Source organism: Microcaecilia unicolor, chromosome 10 (assembly GCF_901765095.1).
Source record: "Microcaecilia unicolor chromosome 10, aMicUni1.1, whole genome shotgun sequence".
Classification (NCBI taxonomy): Eukaryota; Metazoa; Chordata; class Amphibia; order Gymnophiona; family Siphonopidae; genus Microcaecilia; species Microcaecilia unicolor.
Window position 1 is genome coordinate 86,853,169 of NC_044040.1, and position 19,999 is coordinate 86,873,167.

The following is a 19,999-nucleotide window of genomic DNA, read 5'->3' on the forward strand; positions in this document are numbered from 1 at the left end:
GTAGATGTAAGTTTGATCATGTAGCTCTCCTGTTACAATCTCTTCACTGGCTTCCAATCAAGGCTTGATGTAAGTTTAAGCTCTGTACTTTTGTGTATAAATTGTTTTATGGCTATCTTCTAGACTATTTAGTGAAGTTATTCGCTATGGGCACTATAGGTCGTTCTCCTAGATCTAGCTTCCCATTGTAAAAAATGTGAAATACAAATTTTTCCATGATTCTGGCTTTGTTTATTGATCAGCGCAGTCTTGAAACTCCCTTCCTTTGGAGCTGAGATTGACTGTGTCTTAGTTGAGATTTCACAAGTTATTAAAGACTCTTATTTGCTATCTATTTAAAATAATTTGATTATTGAAATAACTTGATGTATTAAGTCATCTTAGATAGATTATGAATGATTTTGTACCTTTTCCTCATGTTGGCCTAGTTTGATTTTATATTGTAATCCGCATTGATCTTTTGGTGGACTATAGCGGAATAGAAATTTTATTATATTGTATTGTACCATCCATAGCCCCAAGTAATCCCTCGGCCTATCCTCCTCCCCAGCCCCCCCCCCCAATATCTCCCAAACAGCATATCCACAAGTTCTCTATGGCCAAACTGTCCCAATCTGGATCACCACTGATTTAGTGTGGGAGTACTGAGCTGTTTTCAATGTGCTGCTAACTTGCACTGTGGTGCAAGAATCCCCATCCTCAATAGTCACAAATGTTCCTTTATCATATTTTTAGGGACCATCCTCAATAAAATGTTCTTAGGTTATAATCTTACTCATACTCCCCCCCAACCTTTTCTGCTAATTCCCTCACTTTGGAACAGTTCCATCAAATATGCAGAAAACTACCCTGTTCTTTATACCATCTCCAACATATATTCGAGGCCCCAGGAAATGTAGCTTTAAATCTTTGAGGGTGTTAAAATACCACCTGTAAATTATTTTGGAAGCATTTTCCCTTATTGCAAATCAAGGCCCTCTCTGCCTCCTCAAAGATACCTTTCAAAACCTTTCCATAATCTCCTCTATATCTTTTTATTCCATTCCCACATAAACTTAAACTTGCTAAGCTCTTCTCCCCGCCAATAGGTGTAAAATTCCATTATCGCCCCCTTCTGCCCTTTCATTCAGGTCCATAACTCTTTGACCTCTTCTATTCCTTCTTGCTCTCCCCTTTCCATCCCCCATTTCTTCATATAATGCTGAACTTAAGGTTTTGTGATTTGGACATTTTGTTTCTTGGTCCATTTTTGAAAAAAAAAATAAAAAAATGTCCAAGTGCAAAACACACAAAATCAAGCCATTGGGATGTAGGAAGAGCCAACATTTTTAGTAGACTGGTCCCCCAGACATGTCAGAAAAGCAATAGGGGGCACTGCAGTGGACTTAATAAAATGCTCCCAGGTACACATCTCAGCACTGCTCCCTTATCTTGTCTGCTGACCCCCCCCCCCCCCAAAATCCACCCAAAACCCACTACCCCCAACTGTACACCACTACCATAGCCTTTAAGGGTGAAGGGGGCACCTCTATATGGGTATAGTGGTTTCCGGTGAGTTCTGGAGGGCTCACAGTTTCCTTCACAAGTATAACAAGTAGGGGGAGGTATGGGCCTGGGTCCACCTGTCTGCAGTGCACTGCACCCACCACTAGACTATTCCAGGGATCTGCATGTTGTTCTAATGGACCCGAGTATAACATCTGAAGCTGGCATAGAAGCTGGCAAGTGATATTTTAAATCACATTTTTGGGGGGAGAGAGGGGGTTAGTGACCACTGGGGGAGTAAGAAGAGGTCATCCCCAATTCCCTCCAGTGGCCATCTGGTCATTTAGGGCACCTTTTTGTGCCTTATTCGTTATGAAAAAACAGGTCTAGTTCAAAACGTCTTAGTTTTAGTCCTGGATGGTTTTGTTTTGTTCCATTATGGCTGAAAAACATCCAAGTGTTAGGAACGCCCAGATCCCGCCCTTAACACACCCCTGACACACCCCTTTGTGATTTGATGCACTTTTAACATAGTAACATAGCAGATGACAGCAGAAAAAGACCTGCACGGTCCATCCAGTCTGCCCAACAAGATAAACTCATATGTGCCACTTTTTGTGTATACCTTACTTTGATTTGTACCTGTCTTTTTCATGGTACAGACTGTATAAGTCTGCCCAGCACTATCCCCGCCTCCCAACCACCAGCCCCGCCTCCCACCACCGGCTCTGGCACAAACTGTATAAGTCTGCACAGCACTATCCCCGCCTCCCAACCACCATCCCCACCTCCCACCACCGGCTCTGCCACCCAATCTCGGCTAAGCTCCTGAGGATCCATTCCTCCTGAACAGGATTCCTTTATGTTTATCCCACGCATGTTTGAATTCCGTTACTGTTTTCATCTCCACCCAAGCATCCACCACTCTCTCCGTGAAAAAATACTTCCTGACATTTTTCTTTTTTTTTTTTTCAAGTTTATTTATAATTTTAACAGAACAATAATACAAACCAACGATCATTATCACCCATATGTTTGTAACATTACAGTTCTCTTCCATCTGCTAGTTAAACATGTAGTTATATAGATACATTATTAAACAGCCTCTTATGAAACCATCCCCCCCTCTTCCCCTACAGGTAGCAGTCTTACTATAACTCATTTCGTACAGTTTCATATGATTGCCAAATCTTCTGGTATATATGGAGCTGACCCTTTCGTATGGCTGTCAACTTCGACATCAAATGCAGGTAGTCAACTCTGGTTAACACCTCTTTAGCAGTGGGCGCTGCCACTGCCCTCCAGGCCCTCGCCAGCGCCATCTTTGCCGCCACAAAAAACTGGATCGCCAACCTATGTTCATATTTCCGGCTTCCCGGGGGCCTGGAGTGCAGCAAGCACACCTCCATCCGCTGAGGGTATACCCCTTGCACCACCTTATTCACCAGCTCTAGTATCTGAGTCCAGTAAATCTGGACTTTGGGGCACTCCCACCATATGTGTATAAAAGTTCCACTCTCTCCACATTCCCGCCAGCAATGTGCCGAGGTCTGTGGGTACATTTTATGCAGCCGATCCGGTGTATAATACCACCAGTATAGGATTTTATATCCATTCTCTATTGTGGTTTGAGCGATGGAAGGTTTGAGCAGGTATCGAAAGCTACTCATCCACCAGTTGGGTGTAGGGCTATTCTGTAGAGCCTCCTCCCATCTCCTTATATAATATTCCTGTGGCGTTGAGAGGTATAAGAGTGCTCTATATAGCCTGGTGATACTACCCCGCCCTCCCCCCTTTCCCATTGCTTGCTCCAGTCTCGTTGCTGCAAGTTCTAATTCTTCTTTTGCCCTTCGGAGGATATAATTTCTTAAGCAATGATAGTAAACTAGGTCCCGTTCTTCTAACCCATATTCATCTTGTAATTCCTCAAAATTCTTTATTTTCCCATCAACCCATAATTGGTCCAGTTTATATAGCCCCTTATCTGCCCATTGTTGGTAAATGTATTCTGAACCCCCCAGTGGAAAACCCGGCGCACCCCTAATTGCCATCTGCAAAAAGTATCTCCTCTCAGGAAACACCCTTCTAAGCACACACAACCATGTGTTTAGCAAATGACTCATACCTAATGGTAATCTGCGTACTTCCGCTAATATTTCTTTCTCTGATTTCCACAGTATATCTCCTATAAATCGCGTTCTCATCCAAGCCCTTTCCCAGTGTAACCATTTCTTATTAGTCCACGGGGTCCAGTCCGCCATTATGCGAAGCTGGGCTGCCTGATAGTATAGACTGAAATTTGGGACTCCCATTCCTCCTTTGTCTGGGGTTTGGAACAGCATTGTCCGCCGTACTCGTGGCGGTCTCTTGTTCCAGATGTAAGCAAACATTTTCCTATTTAGTTTTTGGAAAAAAGTCCGCGGGATTGGTATTGGAAGAGCCATAAACAGATAGAGAAGTTTGGGTAGCAGCATCATTTTTATTGCATGGATTCTTCCTATCCAGGATATATTTAGGCCTTCCCATCTATCCAGTTCTTTAAATAGCTCCTGAACTTTCTGTGGGTAGTTCGCCTGATACATCTGCTCAACCTTTGGAGTGATCACCACCCCCAAGTATTTGACTCCTGCAGGGTTCCACTTAAATGGGTATTCTCTCTGCAGCTGTCGAACCTCTTGCGGGGGCACCGTTATATTAAGTATTTCTGATTTAGAGGCATTCATTTTAAAGCCTAATCTATCCCCAAACTGTGTTAAAATATACATTAGCCTCGGCAACGACCGCCGAGGCTGAACCACGGTCAATAGGATGTCATCGGCAAACAGCATAAGTTTGTGCTCTCGCTTGCCCCTGATCACTCCATGTATCTCACCATTGTCTCTAATCCGTTTAGCCAAGGGTTCGATAGATAATGCAAACAGCAGGGGTGACAGTGCACAGCCCTGTCTCGTGCCCCGGCTCAGCCTCAACGGTCCAGAGTGCATCCCATTCACCCTTATCATTGCCATTGGATTAGAATATAATAATCGAAGCCAAGCTAGGTATCTGCCCCCCATGCCGACATGTCTCAGCACTGCAAAGAGGAAAGACCACTCCACCCGATCAAATGCCTTTTCAGCATCGACCGAGAGCAATAACAGTGAGGCTGGATCCTCCCCCGAGTACTGAAGCACATGCAGCAGGGTCCTGATGTTATCAAAGGTCTGTCTACCTACTATAAAGCCGGCCTGATCTTCATGTATTAGTCGCGGTAAACAGCCCTGGAGTCGATGTGCTAAAATCTTCGTAAAGATTTTATAATCAATATTTAAAAGCGAGATCGGCCTATATGAGCCACATTGTGCTGCATCCTTACCCGGTTTCAGGAGAAGTGTGATTTCAGCCATTCTCCATGAGTAGGGTAGCTCCTCTAGATCTGCAAATGAGTTTATAGCCCTAAGCAACACTGGTGCTATCCATTTACTATATAGCTTATAGAAGCGCGCCGGAAATCCATCCAGCCCCGGAGCCTTGTTATTGGGTAAGGCTGCTATTGTTTTCGTAATCTCCTCTAATGTAATTTCTTTAGATAGTCTCTCTATTTCTTCCCCTGTTAGTGTGGGTAATGCTGTCTCTTGTATATACTGTTCTATGTCAAGCAGTGGTGATGTCTGCTCTGACTGGTAGAGCTGCTCATAAAAGTCCTTAAAAGCTTTCTGTATGTCATCTGTTTGAGTAACCCGATTCCCTCCCTGTTTAACAACACTGGAGATCCAATTTCGCTGTGCTCTCTTCTTTAATTTATATGCTAAGAGTCGGCTTGCCCTATTACCAAATTCATAGTTTTCTTGTTGCACTTTTTGCAACTGTATAGCTATGTCTGCTAGCTGCAGATCATTCAATTGATTCCTAACCTCTTGTAATTCTCGTCCTATTTTGTCTTTTTGTGGTGCCTTTTTATGCTCTCTCTCTAACTTCTCCAGTGTTTTCCTAAGTTCTACTTCTCGTCTTTTTTTTTCTTTATACTGGTATGCTTGCAGCGCTATAAGTTGCCCTCGCAGCACCACTTTCAAGCCTTCCCAAAGGCTGATGGGCTGCACCTCCCTCATCAGTGTCGTTGTGCTCTATGTATTCTATTATATATTTTTCGATTTGTACTATATTCTGTGGGTCTAGGAGTATGCTTTCATTGAGCCTCCAGTGCCTATGTGGTCTCTTCTCATTCGTCACCTTTAAGGTCAGTAGGACCATCGAGTGATCAGACCAACTGCAGGGCAATATAGATACCTTGCCCATGTTTCTTCTGACCTCTCCTTCGCCAAACCAAAAATCAATTCGCGAATATGAATTATATTTTGGTGCATAAAATGTATAATCCCTTTCAGACTCATGTTGCACTCTCCATAGATCAATTAAGCCCCACCGTGCCAGCCATGCCTTAAAGGCTGTCCTATCTTTTTTAGCATATTCTGCCTTCCCACCAGAGTTATCCGCTCGGGGGTTAATGGTAATATTGAGGTCTCCCCCCACTATTAACTGGCCTTGTGCATGTCCCCGGAGCACCTTTTCCAGTTTTTCTAGAAACACGCCTTGGCCCTCAGGTGCATATGTACATACCATCGTGAAATATTTATCCTGTAGCGACACCACTATCAGTATAAATCTACCTTCAGTGTCCTTCACTACATGATGTATCTTCCATGGGAGAGTATCCGATAAGGCTATTAGTACCCCTCTCTTTTTTTTGCCATCCACACTAGAGGCACAATAAATCATCGGGTAGCGCCTATGTCTCATTAGGTATTCAAAGTTGCGTTTCAAGTGCGTCTCCTGAAGGAAAATTATATCCGCCTGCAAGCGAATCATATCACCATACATTTGTTTTCGCTTTTGTGGGGTATTGAGACCTCTGACATTCACAGTTATACATTTACAAGACATCTACACAATTATTATATGTTTGTTCTCTCCGCCTACCCTCTGCTACTGCAATGTTACAATCCCCAACTCCCTCAATCTCTCCCTGAATTCTAACCCCCAACCCCTCCCAATCTAATCCCCTACTCCTTCCCTTAGTCCCCACCCCTCCCATCCAACCCAAACCCAAACCCTTGAACCTATGCACCGCTTCCTTATTGAAGTGGTGTTTCATCGTAGGAAGTGAGGTCCAGTCCTCTGCTTCAGATCGCTGTTATTTATTTATTTTTTCCCCCTCCCCATTCCTTTAAATATTTACATTGAAGCACCCATCATTCTTTATTAGTATGCTATGTGTATATATGAAACATTTTTTTTTTTCCCCGGTGCTTTTGATGGTGTTATAGTTATCCCCTTCACTCCCTCATAACTGTATACATATGATCATTTATCCCCTCAACATGGTGCAACTAATCTCCTAGACCCTTTGTCCAGTCCATCTGTTCGCCTATCATATCAACATCTCATTTACCCAGTCCTGCTGCAGTTCCCAGTGTCAGTGGAACACATACTAGCCTGTATTCCCTCATTCATGGGAGACGACACGCAGACTTCTGGCGCTCCAGTCTTTTATGGCCTGCTCGCTGCCATTTCGGGTAGAGTCGTGGACCCGCAGATTTTCGTTGTCCTTCGGCTCCAGATCGGCCGGCTTCTGGTTCTCCCTCTGGGATGATCGCTCTGGCTTCCGCAAGTGTCCGGACTTGGTGCTGCTTTCCATCTTTATAGAAAAGAAGCGCGAATGGATGTTTCCAACGATATCGCAGCCCCATCTCTCGTAGCTTGGCCGTTACTGGTTTCAGGTCAGCCCGCCTTTTCAGTGTAGCGGTCGCAAGATCTTGGTAAATTTCTACTCTGTAGGAATCCCATTGAAAATTGTCCGCCTGCCGCGCGGCTCTCAGGACGCTCTCCTTCAATTTAAAATCGCGGAAGAAGGCAATTATGTCTTTCGGTAGGTTATTTCTGGATGGTCCCAACGCCCTGTGTGACCGCTCCAATAAGACTTGCTCTGGAGTCAGCGGTGCATCCGCCTTACTAAGCAGTGTACTCACAATCCGTTGCACTACGGATTCCGCGTCTTGATATGTAGGAGTTTCGGGCAGGCCACGGAACCGCAGGTTGCAGCGCCTGCTGCGATTTTCCAAGTCCTCTAATTGGTCTGCCATGCGCTGCTGTCCTATTGCAATATCTGATATCTGCCTGTCCAGCGCCCCCATTTCTTCAGCCTGCTCGTCCAGCCTGGTCTCTGTCTCCTCAACTCTGCGGCCAATCTCCGCTATTTCACCTCGCAGCTCTGCTCCTAGTGTCTCCAGTTTCGCACGCACCGCTTTCATGTCTGTGCGAATCTCCTGTAGCCATTGCCGGAGCTCGGGGAAACCGCTGTCGCCTCCCTCCACAGGTTCCTGTGTCTGGAACAGGTCTCCACCCGATTGCTCTACGGGACTTTCAGGCGAGTCCGGCCGTTCAGCTTCCATTGCCGCCATGTGCTTTCGAGGGGCCGAATTGGGGTACGCGAATTGCGAGAGATCTACTGCGCCCCCGTTCTTCTGCATTTCTCGTCGCGCTACCCCTGCGCTTCTCTAACTGGGACTCTATTCTCCGATCCAAGTTATATGCTAAATATCGGGGGAAAACGCTGATTGCACCGAGGGACCGACGGAGCACGGCTCTTAAGCGGCCATTTTCTCCGCTGACGTCACTTCCACCTCCCTGACATTTTTCTTGAGTCTGCCCCCCTTCAATTTCATTTCATGTCCTCTCGTTCTATTGCCTTCGCCTCTCCGGAAAAGGTTCGCTTGCGGATTAATACCTTTCAAATATTTGAACATCTGTATCATATCACCCCTGTTTCTCCTTTCCTCCAGAGTATACATGTTCAGGTCAGCAAGTCTCTCCTCATACGTTTGATGGACTTCATAGAAAAACGTCTAAAAACTGGTTTTGAAAATACCAATTTGGACTTTTTGTGAGAAAAACATCCAAGTACAGATTTATGCACTTTTTGGATGTTTTTCTCTCTTGAAAATGAGCTCCAGAGTAACATAGTAAGTGACAGCTGATAAAGATATGAATGGTTCATCCAGTCTGCTCAATACTCACACTCATTATCAATTCATGATTAAGTAGACAATGAATGTGTTGTTATAAACTTTATCACAAGTCTTTTTTTGGCATTTCTGGGACATAGACCGTAGAAGTCTGCTTGGCTCTATCCTTATGTTCCACCTACTGGAGCCATCAAAGCCCACTCCAGCCTATCCAAATCAGTCTTGTCATTTGCAGGACCCAGACCATACATTTTGCCCAGCACTGTCCTCAGTTCCAGCTATTGGTTGAAACCCTTTCCAGTTTATTCTAATCTGGATTGCCATATACAGACACAGACCTACAGTCTGCCTGGCCAGAATAGCTATCCAAGCGTCAATCACACATCCATACCTTCAAGCCATTTGTTTTGTTTTTTTAATTTTTAAATGTATTTTTGTTTTCTACCATCTATTTTCTAAGTAGAATTCTTCTGTGTTAATCCCACATAATTCCATCACTGTTTTTGTCTCTACCACCTCCCTCGGGAGGGCATTCCAGGCATCGACGACCCTCTCTGTGAAAAATAATTTCCTGACATTACTCCTAAGCCTACTACCCCGCAACCCCAGCTCATATTGTCTAATTTTATCATTTCCCCCTCTCTGGAAGAGATTTGTTTCTATATTAATACCTTTCAAGTATTTAAACGTCTGTATCATATCCCTTCTTTCCTCTAGGCTATGCATATTTAGGTCTTCCAGTCTCTTCTCATATGTTTTATGGCGCAAGCCCCATATCATTTTTGTCGCCTTCCTCTGGACTGCTTCTAGTCTTTTTACATCCTTAGCATGATACAGCCTCCAAAACTGAACACAATACTCCAGGTGGGGTCTCACCAGCGACTTGTACAGGGGCTTTTACTGGTTACTCCTCTCTCGATGCAGCCTAGCATCCTTCTGGCTATGGCCACCACTTTGTCACACCATTTTTTCGCTTTAAGGTCCTCGGACTCCATCATCCCAAAGTCCCTCTCCCCGTCTGTGCATATCAGCCTCTCACCTCCTAGGGCATACTGCTCCCTTGGGTTTCTACTCCCTAAATGCATCACTTTAACCATTCTTTTAACTTTTGCAGATCCCTTTTCATGTTTTCCACTCCTTCTGGGCTGTCCACTCTGTTACAAATCTTGGTATCATTCGCAAAAAGGCATACCGTACCTTTTAATCCTTGGGCAATGTCACTCACAAATATATTGAACAGAATTGGACCCAGCACCGATCCTTGAGGTACTCCGCTATCATCTTTCTTTCCTCCGAGTGAATTCCAGTGACCACCACCCTCTGGCGTCTGTCCGTCAACCAGTTTCTAATCCAATTCACCACTTTTGGTCCTAACTCCAACCTTTCAAGTTTATTCAAGAGCCTTCTATGAGGGACTGTGTCAAAGGCTTTGCTGAAATCCAAGTAGACTACATTTAGCGCTCGCCCTCGATCCAGTTCTCTGGTTGCCCAGTCTAAGAATTCAATCAAATTCATTTGGCACGATTTAACTTTGGTAAAACCATGTTGTCTCGTAACTCAGGAAATTCACTATCCTTTCCTTCAGCAACACTTCCATTACTTTTCCAATAACCGAAGCGAGGCTGTCATGCCACCTCTCTAGATCCCTTCTAATATTCATAAAAACATTTCTATAATTGTAGACATATGCTGAACTCCAGTCTGGACCCCAAGTATCTTCCTAACTTCCTTTCCCATCTAAAGGGGAAGAATTTGTATACATGAACCAGTCCCTCTGTCTACATTAGGTGCCTCAGTCTTTTCCATATTCACTTAAGTAGAGAGGTGTGGTAGCCATGTTAGTCCACTCTTAAAGGTTATCAACAGAAATCAAACAAAATACAACATGGAAAAGAAAATAAGATGATACCTTTTTTATTGGACATAACTTAATACATTTCTTGATTAGCTTTCGAAGGTTGCCCTTCTTCGTCAGATCGGAAATAAGCAAATGTGTTAGCAGATAGTATATATAAGAGAAACATCAAAGCTTTACTTTGACAGTCTGACAGAGTGGGAGGGTCTTGAAATTCATTGCCAGAGAATGTGGTAAAGGCGGTTAGCTTAGCGGAGTTTAAAAAAAGGTTTGGACGGCTTCCTAAAGGAAAAGTCCATAGACTGTTATTAAATGGACTTGGGGAAAATCCACTATTTTTGGGCTAAGCAGTATAAAATGTTTTGTACATTTTTGGGATCTTGCCGGGTATTTGTGACCTGGATTGGCCACTGTTGGAAACAGGATGCTGGGCTCGATGGACCTTTGGTCTTTCCCAGTATGGCAATACTTATATGTGGCATGGCTTGGAACTGCTTTGTGCACTGCCTCTATTCTGGATATATGGGGATGACATCCCTAGCCTGGTCGTGGCCTCATCAGGTATGATATCGTCTCTCTTCTCCCGCACATTCTTTGAAGCGTGCCTGCTCATCTACTTTGCATGTTTCTCTAATTAATTGTAGATTGGTCTGCAAAAGACTGCTCTGATACATGATCTGATCAGCTCTTCTTGCTCAGACATTTTATGTCTTGCAGAGTCCTGGTTTAAACCTGGAGGGGATTCCTATCTTGCCCTCTGTTTACCTGTGTCATGTTCCCTGACCAGAAAGCAACAAGGCAAACGATATGCAAAATCCAACATGGAAAACAAACCAGCAGATCAGTATAATATCCAAAAAGACTTTATTGAGGATACCGTGTATGAAACAAATGCCCGACACAGGCCGTGTTTCGCCCAACAATAGGGCTGCGTCACGGGCTAGTCTGTATCTTTCTTAAATAAGATCGGTATCAAATTATATGTCAAAACAAGGATATAAGGAACCTTCTTCATAAAAAACCAGCATGAGCAGCATAAAATAGAATATCCTGGATGACGCCAGATAGACAATGAATAGCCTGCTAACGAAGGCATCTGAGGATGGGGCGGCCATCTTGGATTTGGGTATCTCCAGGATAAAGCGGCCATCTTAGAGGTGGGCGACTTATGTTGTGGCAGTCATCTTGGAGTTGGGCAGTTTCAGGAAGTAAGGCCATATTTGGGCGTAAGGGCATCTCCGGTGGGGGGCAGCCATCTTGTTGACAGCTGCACATGTTTGGGACTAATTCCTGTTCTATTTAAAGTCTGACTACCAGTCCTTCCATGCTTCGGCTTCTACTCAGTTCCTCGGGTAGTTGCAGTGCTTCTGGATACCTTCACGTCTGCTTCTTGGTCTTGACTTCTGCCTGATCCTGGATTCTCTATTGTTTGCTGCCTGGTACTGACCTCTGCCTGTTCCTGACTCTTCTTTTGCCTGCTGCCTGGTCTTGACCTCTGCCTGATTCTGGATTCTCTATTGTTTGCTGCCTGTTCCTGACTCTTCTATTGCCTGCTGCCTGGTCTTGACCTCTGCCTGATCCAGGATTCGCTATTGTCTGCTGCCTAGTCTTGACCGCTGCCTGTTCCTGGCTCTTCTATTGCCTGCTGTCTGGTCTTGACCTCTGCCTGATCCGGGATTCGCTATTGTCTGCTGCCTGGTACTGACCTCTGCCCGTTCCTGTCTTCTCTGCTGTCTGCTTCTGGTACTCGTTTTTCCTGTGGCTAGGCCGGGCCCCGTGGACTTTGCTCTGGACTCAGTTCTTCCTGCTGCTGGCTTCCTGCACCTGGGGGCTCAACCCCTGGGGAACGGAGGGTGACACAGGGAGAACTCAGGGTTGGCTCACAGCTCGGGGAGGAACCCTCCTCCATCGAGCACAAGGGCTCACTCCCTCTCAGTGGGCCTGACAACCTGATGGCTTCTCGGCGCTTTCTGTCCCATGCCCTACTGGCATGGGTGGTTTGGCTCTTCTTTACTCTAGCTTACTATCCACAACTGAAGTTTCTAGAGCCTCCCTCCTTTATCAGGAGGCTCTCTTAGTTATGATTGCAGACACTTTCCCATTGCATATCTTATTGGGGTACCTCCCACTTTCCCTTAGTGCACACCTCTGGGACCTGCTGTTTCAAACTATAGCAGATGTAGTGACTCGCTTTCAGATGTACTGGCATTAGGTGATTTTAATAATAATGTTGATGACTCAATTCACATCCTTTATGTCGGACTTAGGCTTGATACAACAGATCGCTTCTCCTACTCACAGTGTTGGCCATATCCTGCATTTCATGATACATCATCTTTCCTCTACTCATCTCTCTGGTCTCATGGTGGATCCTGTATCTTTGTTTGATCACTCAGTTCTGTCATTTCAACTCTGGCTACCACTGTATCTCCCCATGCTACAGTATCACACGGTTCATTCCGGAATTTCCATAAGCTTGACCTTGATTATTAACTCCTTCTTTTTCCTTCTTTCCAACAATTTCCAGGCTCTCTCTTTATCTGAACAGGTATCTTGTTGGGATTTTTCTCTGACTTCAGCACTGGACACAACTGACCCACTACGAAGCTACCTAGCGCAATGCCCCAGAAAGCAACCTTGGTATCACTGTGGGTTGAGACTTCTTGTGGCAATTGAGAAGTGCAGAGCGTCACTGGAGGAAGCAAAGGACCCTGGAAGCATTAGCTACCTGCAGGTATACACAGAAACTTTATATCTCTAGTTCGAGAAAAGCTACTACTACTACTACTTAACATTTCTAGAGTGCTACTAGGGTTAAGCAGCGCTGTACAGTTTAACAAAGAAGGACAGTCCCTGCTCAATGGAGCTTACAATCTAAAGGACGAAATGTCAAGTTGGGGCAGTCTAGATTTCCTGAATAGAGGTATGGTGGTTAGGTGCTGAAGGCGACATTGAAGAGGTGGGCTTTGAGCAAGGATTTGAAGATGGGCAGGGAGGGGGTCTGGCGTATGGGCTCAGGGAGTTTATTCCAAGCATGGGGTGAAGTGAGGCAGAAAGGGCGGAGCCTGGAGTTGGCGGTGGTGGAGAAGGGTACTGAAAGGAGGGATTTGTCTTGAGAGCGGAGGTTACAGGTAGGAATGTAGGGGGAGATGAGGGTAGAGAGGTAGGGAGGGGCTGCAGATCGAGTGCATTTGTAGGTTAGTAGGAGAAGCTTGAACTGTATGCAGTACCTAATCGGAAGCCAGTGCAGTGACTTGAGGAGAGGGGTGATATGAGTATATCGGTCCAGGCGGAAGATAAGACGTGCAGCAGAGTTCTGGACTGAAGGGGGGATAGATGGCTAAGTGGGAGGCCAGTGAGGAGTAGGTTGCAGTAGTCAAGGTGAGAGGTAATGAGAGAGTGGATGAGAGTTCGGGTGGTGTGCTCGGAGAGGAAAGGGCGAATTTTGCTAATGTTATAGAGGAAGAAGCGACAGGTCTTGGCTATCTGCTGGATATGCGCAGAGAAGGAGAGGGAGGAGTCGAAGATGACTCCGAGGTTGTGGGCAGATGAGACGGGGAGGATGAGGGTGTTATCAACTGAGATAGAGAGTGGAGGGAGAGGTTTGGGTGGGAAGACAATAAGCTCGGTCTTGGCCATGTTCAGTTTCAGGTGGCGGTTGAACATCCAGGCAGCAATGTCGGATAAGCAGGCCGATACCTTGGCCTGGGTTTCCGCAGTGATGTCTGGTGTGGAGAGATAAAGCTGGGTGTCATCGGCATAAAGATGATATTGGAAACCGTGAGATGAGATCAGGGAGCCCAGGGAAGAGGTGTAGATTGAAAAAAGAAGGGTACCAAGGACAGATCCCTGAGGAACTCCAACAGAGAGCGGGATGGGGGTGGAGGAAGAACCATGAGAATGTACTCTGAAGGTACGGTGGGAGAGATAAGAGGAGAACCAGGAGAGGACAGAGCCCTGGAACCCAAATGAAGACAGTGTGGTAAGAAGTAAATTGTGATTGACAGTGTCAAAAGCGGCGGATAGGTCGAGGAGGATGAGGATGGAGTAGTGGCCTTTGGATCTGGCAAGGAACAGGTCATTGCAGACTTTAGATAGTGCCGTTTCTGTTGAGTGTAGGGGGCGAAAGCCGGATTGAAGCGGATCGAGGATGGCATGAGAGGAGAGAAAATCAAGGCAACGGCTATGAACGGCGTGTTCAAGTATCTTGGAGAGGAAGGGTAGGAGGGAAATTGGGTGGTAGTTGGAGGGACAGGTAGGGTCAAGTGATGGTTTTTTGAGGAGTGGTGTTACTACAGCATGCTTGAAGGTGTCAGGGACAGTTGCAGTGGAGAGAGAGAGATTGAGGATATGACAGATGGGGGGGGGGGTGACAGTAGGAGAGATGGTGTTGAGTAAGTTGGTGGGGATGGGGTCAGAGGAACAGGTGGTGCATTTTGAGGAGGAGAGAAGATGGGCGGTTTCCTCTTCGGTGATATTAGGAAAAGAGGAGAAGGAGGCCTGGGTTGGTTGATTGAGGGAGTGGGTTAAAGGGTGAAGAGGAGGAGATGGTTTGATGGTGAATTCGAGGTTGATCTTCTGCACCTTGTCGTGGAAGTAATCAGCCAGAGATTGAGGAGACAGTGAGGGGGGGTGGGAGCGGAGGGCACTTTGAGGAGGGAGTTAAGGGTGACGAAGAGACGACGAGGGTTAGAGCTGAGGGAATTAGTCAACTGGGTGTAATAGTCCTGTCTGGCGAGGAATAGGGAGGACTGGAAGGAGGATAGCATGAATTTGTAATGAATGAAATCAGTATGGGTGCGAGATTTCCTCCAGAGGCGTTCAGCCGATCGGGCGCAGGAGCGAAGGTATCCTACAACTAATTGCAAGCACTATGAATCCAGCTCACTTTATTTTCTTTAGTTACTCAGTTGGCTAAGGGTGGCACTTCAGTACCCCTTCCCCCTCCCAGCTGATGATTTAGCTCAATGTTTCCATCGAAAGAAATTGAGACGCTACAACTGTCATATTGCATCTCTGCTCCGCAGCGATGGGACATTGTAGCACTAACTCTGGACAATTCTGTTTCTTCAAAAATTCATTCTTCTTCCTGGTCCTCTTTTCTCAGTTCCCTTCATTCACTACTCTTACTAAACTGTTGAATTTTCTGTATCGCTCAATGGTGCAACCACACTGAGTACTGTGTGCAACGCCATATTTAAAAAAAGATATAGCAGAATTAGAAAAGATTCAAAGAAGGGCAACCAAAATGATTAAGGGGATTGAATGCCTCTCATATGAGGAACAGCTTAAGAGGTTAGGGCTCTTCAGCTTAGAAAAGAGACGGCTGAGGGGGAATATGACAGAGGTCTACAAAATACATAAGTGGTATAAAACAGGTAAACGTCAATTGATTTTTTACTCTTTCCAAAAGTACAAAGGCTATGAGACACTCAAGGAAGTTACATGGTACTACTTTTAAAACAAACAGGAGGAAATATTTTTTCACTTAACAAACAGTTAAGCTCTGGAACTCATTGCCGAAAGATGTGGTCTCAGTGGTTAGTGTATTTGGGTTTAAAAAAAGCTTGCACAAGCTCCAGGAGGAAAAGTCCATAGCTTGCTATTGAGACAGACATGGGAAAAGCCACTGCTTGTCCCTGGGATCAGTAGCATGAATCTTTCTACTATTTGGGATTCTGTCAGGTACTTGTGACCAGAACTGGCCACTGCTGCAAGAAGGATACTGGTCTAGATGGACCACTGATCTGACCCAGTGTGGCTATTCTTATGTTCTACTGGATCCAGTTTCCACACCCTGGGTGGTTTTCTCATGATGGCAGGGCCGCCGAGAGACTGAACCGGCCCCCACTCCAATCGCCGCTGCTGCTGTTCCTCCCCCCCCGATCACTGCCTCAACAGGATTGAAGATTGAAATACCTTGGCTGGCAGGGATCCCGGGGCCCTGTAAGCAGAAGAAGTCTTCCTCCAGCGCTGACTGCCTGCCCCTGCTGCTGCTTTTCCTCTCAGGCAGGGCATGCTTGGTTTCAAAACCGAGCATGTGGGCCTGAGAGGAAATGCAGCTGTTCAGCAATGGCAGAACAGCAGTGCTGTTCTGCCTCCCCAGCCTCCTCCCTATTGGTGGATTTCTGATCATTTTGGACTGTACCCTGCATTGATCTGTATGGCAGTAATTGGCGGTATATCCAGTGGCCTAGTGGTTAGAGCACCAGTCTTGCAATCCAGAGGTGGCTGGTTCAAATCCCACTGCTGCTCCTTGTGATCTTGGGCAAGTCACTTAACCCTCCATTGCTTCAGGTACAAACTTAGATTGTGAGCCCTCCTGGGACAGAGAAATATCCAGAGTACCTGAATGTAACTCACCTTGAGCTACTACTGAAAAAGGTGTGAGTAAAATCTAAATAAATAAATAACCTAATGCAGTGTGTGGAGAACAAAAATGAGAATATCACTATGATTTTGTATAGATCCCTGGTACTTCTGCACCTTGAATACTGTGTGCAGTTCTGGTCGTCCCCTCCCAAAACGGACATAGTGCAACTAAAAGAAGTTCAGAGAAGGGTGACAAAAATGATAAAAGGGGACGGAACACTTCCCTTATGAAGGCACTCAAAACTGCACTTGCAAATTTGTGCATGCCCAATTTGCACACGCAATTTAATCGAATGAGCCAATTAGTGCCAATAATTGGGCACTAATAATCAATTATTGAACATAATTGGCAACAAGTTGAATTTACATGCACATCTTGCTAGGCAGTATTCTATAAAGATGCATACATAGATTTTTTTTAGCTTGCAACTGAAAAGGGGGCACGGCCATGGGCAGGTCAGGGGTGTCAACTAGAGATGCACGCAGTATTATAGAATCTGGGGGATCTGCACCTAATTTAGGTGCAAGGATTTACACAAGGTCTCAGTTGGTGTAAACCCTCATGCCCAAAACTGGGCGCGGATCCTGGCGATTAGTGCTATTTTATAAATGGTATCCAACGCGGAGTGCCGTTTATAGAATAGCAATCAGCACTCATTTTTTTCAGCATCCAAATTTAGGCAGCATTTACTGAATCTAGTCCATGATGTGTATAGAATTGAATGTTTTGGTGTTTTAGTTCTGTGATCTTAGTTGTGTTACTGTAATATATTGTTGTTTGACAATGCATAATTACATATATGTGGTTCAATAAAATAACATATAAAAAAATGACATGGCTTAAAATACTTACAAATCCAAACAACAAGAACAGATTATTTGGATACTGATGCCGATATAGAGCCAATGCAATAACTGTACCAAAACATCCAACAGCAGAAACGAAAAGCAAGGCAGGGCTACAGGAGAAAACATGGAGAAAGAATACAGTTAACCAAAAAGAGAATACATGACTGGAGAGGCCTGGAAAGGAGAATCATGACTAGTCATAGTCCTGAATTTACCTAATATAGTAACATAGTAAACGTTGGCAGATGAAAACTTGCAAGGTCCATCCAATCTACCCAGCAAGGTAGCTAGAGTTGTATCTGGCACAGCAAATAGAAAAATTATGCTAAATGAAAAAAAAATGTTGTTAGGCACCAGCCCTGTGTCAGCACCCTAAGAAGTAGCTGAACAATGTGATATCACTCTAGTATAATTTCTGGATGGAGTATCTTCTGCTAGTCCCCAGGGACTGCAATAGTTCTTCCTTGAGCCCAGGAGGAATTATATCATCTTTGCTATAGTCTAGAAGGGTTTTACTGTTTCAGTCAAAAATCCTCTATGCAAACACCAAACCCAGGCCCCAATCTGCAGGGCAAGAGAAAGGATATGGCTAGACATCACACTGTCATTTCTGAGTTGAGGGGGGCATCCTCTACTGACCTCTGTATGGGCAGGCTGTGCCCACGTGTAAGAGACAAGCCAAAGGGGATAACTCCTGATTGAGTATCTCAGCAGAGGGATGTGTCCCTGGGAGAAATATGTACAACTAGCTATTAAGCCTGTAAAAACGGGCGAGATTTCCAGCAACCCTCCTCGCCGCCGCTCCCTCCCCCCTCCGTGCCGGACCCCCTGCACTGACCTGACAGCGCCTCTCACCTCCGTGTGAAAGTGCTGCAGGCAGCAGCAGATTGCTCTGCTCTTGCCTGCAGCGCTTCCACATGGAGGTAAGAGGCGCTGTCAGGTCAGTGCAGGGGGCCCGATACGGAGGGGGGTGGGAGCGGCGGTGGGGATGGGGGAGGGTGGAGGTTGGTGCGCGTGAAGTTTCTTTCCAGGCGGCAGCGTCCGACAGTGACTCCGACTCCGTTTCCCTCTCTGTTCCGCCCTCTGACGTCATCACGTCTTGACGCGAGGGCGGGACAGAGAGGAAAGTCTCTACTATGCATTTGCAGGTGAGTTGGTCACTTGCCATTTATATGTTTGATTCTATGGAAGGGTGCGACAGCTCTGGCTGCCTACAGATTTTATTTTCATTTATTGATTTTTGTATGCCATATCCATTTGTTTAAGGCCTGTAAACAGTGGTAGCCAGCAGATAAAGGAGAGAGTAAGAACAACAAAAAATGACTCGCCTTCACCACTGCAGCCATAAATCCAGGATACTTTTTGTATCTATTTAATCAAATTTATTGAAGAAGCCTAATACAATTTACAATATACAATTCTCCCACCCTCCCTATTCCATCTATATATGGCAAGAGTGAGCAAACATTTGAGCAATGCTTCCCCTTTCTTTTTTTACTCTATTTTTTTCACTTTATTATTATTTTCAACATATTCCAACAAATGAGATAATACATAAATAGGAAATATACATATCCCTTAATATAATACCTTGGAAACCAAAGAAAAGAGAAAAATAGTATACTTTCGTTCACTGTAAATGCAATGTAATCCAAGAATTAGAATTAATAAAATTAACAAAATATTCTTATAAAAATAATTCCAAGGCTATAATACACCCGTAAAACTCTCCTCAGCCTGCCCTTAACAGCGTGTGATATGAGTCTATGCAGTGACTTTTATTTCCTCTTTAGCCACAAGAAATTCTTCAAATTGTTTAGGTTCAAAAAATTGAAATTGTTTACCCTGAAATATCACAAAACATTGGTAAGGAAATTTAAGCACAAAGTTGGCTTCTAGAGCCAATATTCTAAGCCGAAAGGTCAAGAAGGCCTTATGCCTCATCTGTGTCTCTCTTGAAAGGTCAGGAAATACACAAACTTTTGATCCAAAAAATTGTGTCAAAATGTCTGAAAGTTTCAAAACAGCATTCCGATCTAATTCAAAAGCAAAGGATACTACCAAAGTAGTTCTCTGTGTAATTATTTCCAACTAGTAAAAAAGGCCCATTTCTGGAACGAATGAAACGGGCACTAGCAAGGTTTTCCTGGGAGTGTGTATGTTTGAGAGAGAGAGCCAGAGTGAATGTGCGGGTGTGTGACAGAGTGAGACTGTCTGTGTGACAGTGTGTGTGTGAGAATGAGAGTGTGTGACAGGGCCCCCTCCCCTGTTCCTAATGCCCCTCACCCCGTTCCCTCCCCTCCTTTTTCTCCTCCTTCCCACACTTTGGGTTCCTTAAGGCTTTCAAAAGTCTATGTACCCCCATGGCCCTAACGCCCAGTATCCGGATACCCCACCGCTTTCCTTCTCACCCCTCCCCCAAGATGTAATACTTTCA

At 45.1% G+C, this 19,999-nt stretch overlaps 1 protein-coding gene across 1 annotated transcript in view; it reads right to left on the reverse strand.

Moving 5' to 3' along the window:
- TMBIM4 (transmembrane BAX inhibitor motif containing 4) overlaps positions 1 to 19,999 on the reverse strand; it is a 201,079-nt gene that overhangs the window by 129,692 nt on the left and 51,388 nt on the right. The window contains exon 3 of the mRNA XM_030215778.1: positions 17,567 to 17,672. Coding sequence (XP_030071638.1) covers positions 17,567 to 17,672 — 106 coding nt within the window. The remainder of the gene's footprint in view (positions 1 to 17,566; positions 17,673 to 19,999) is intronic.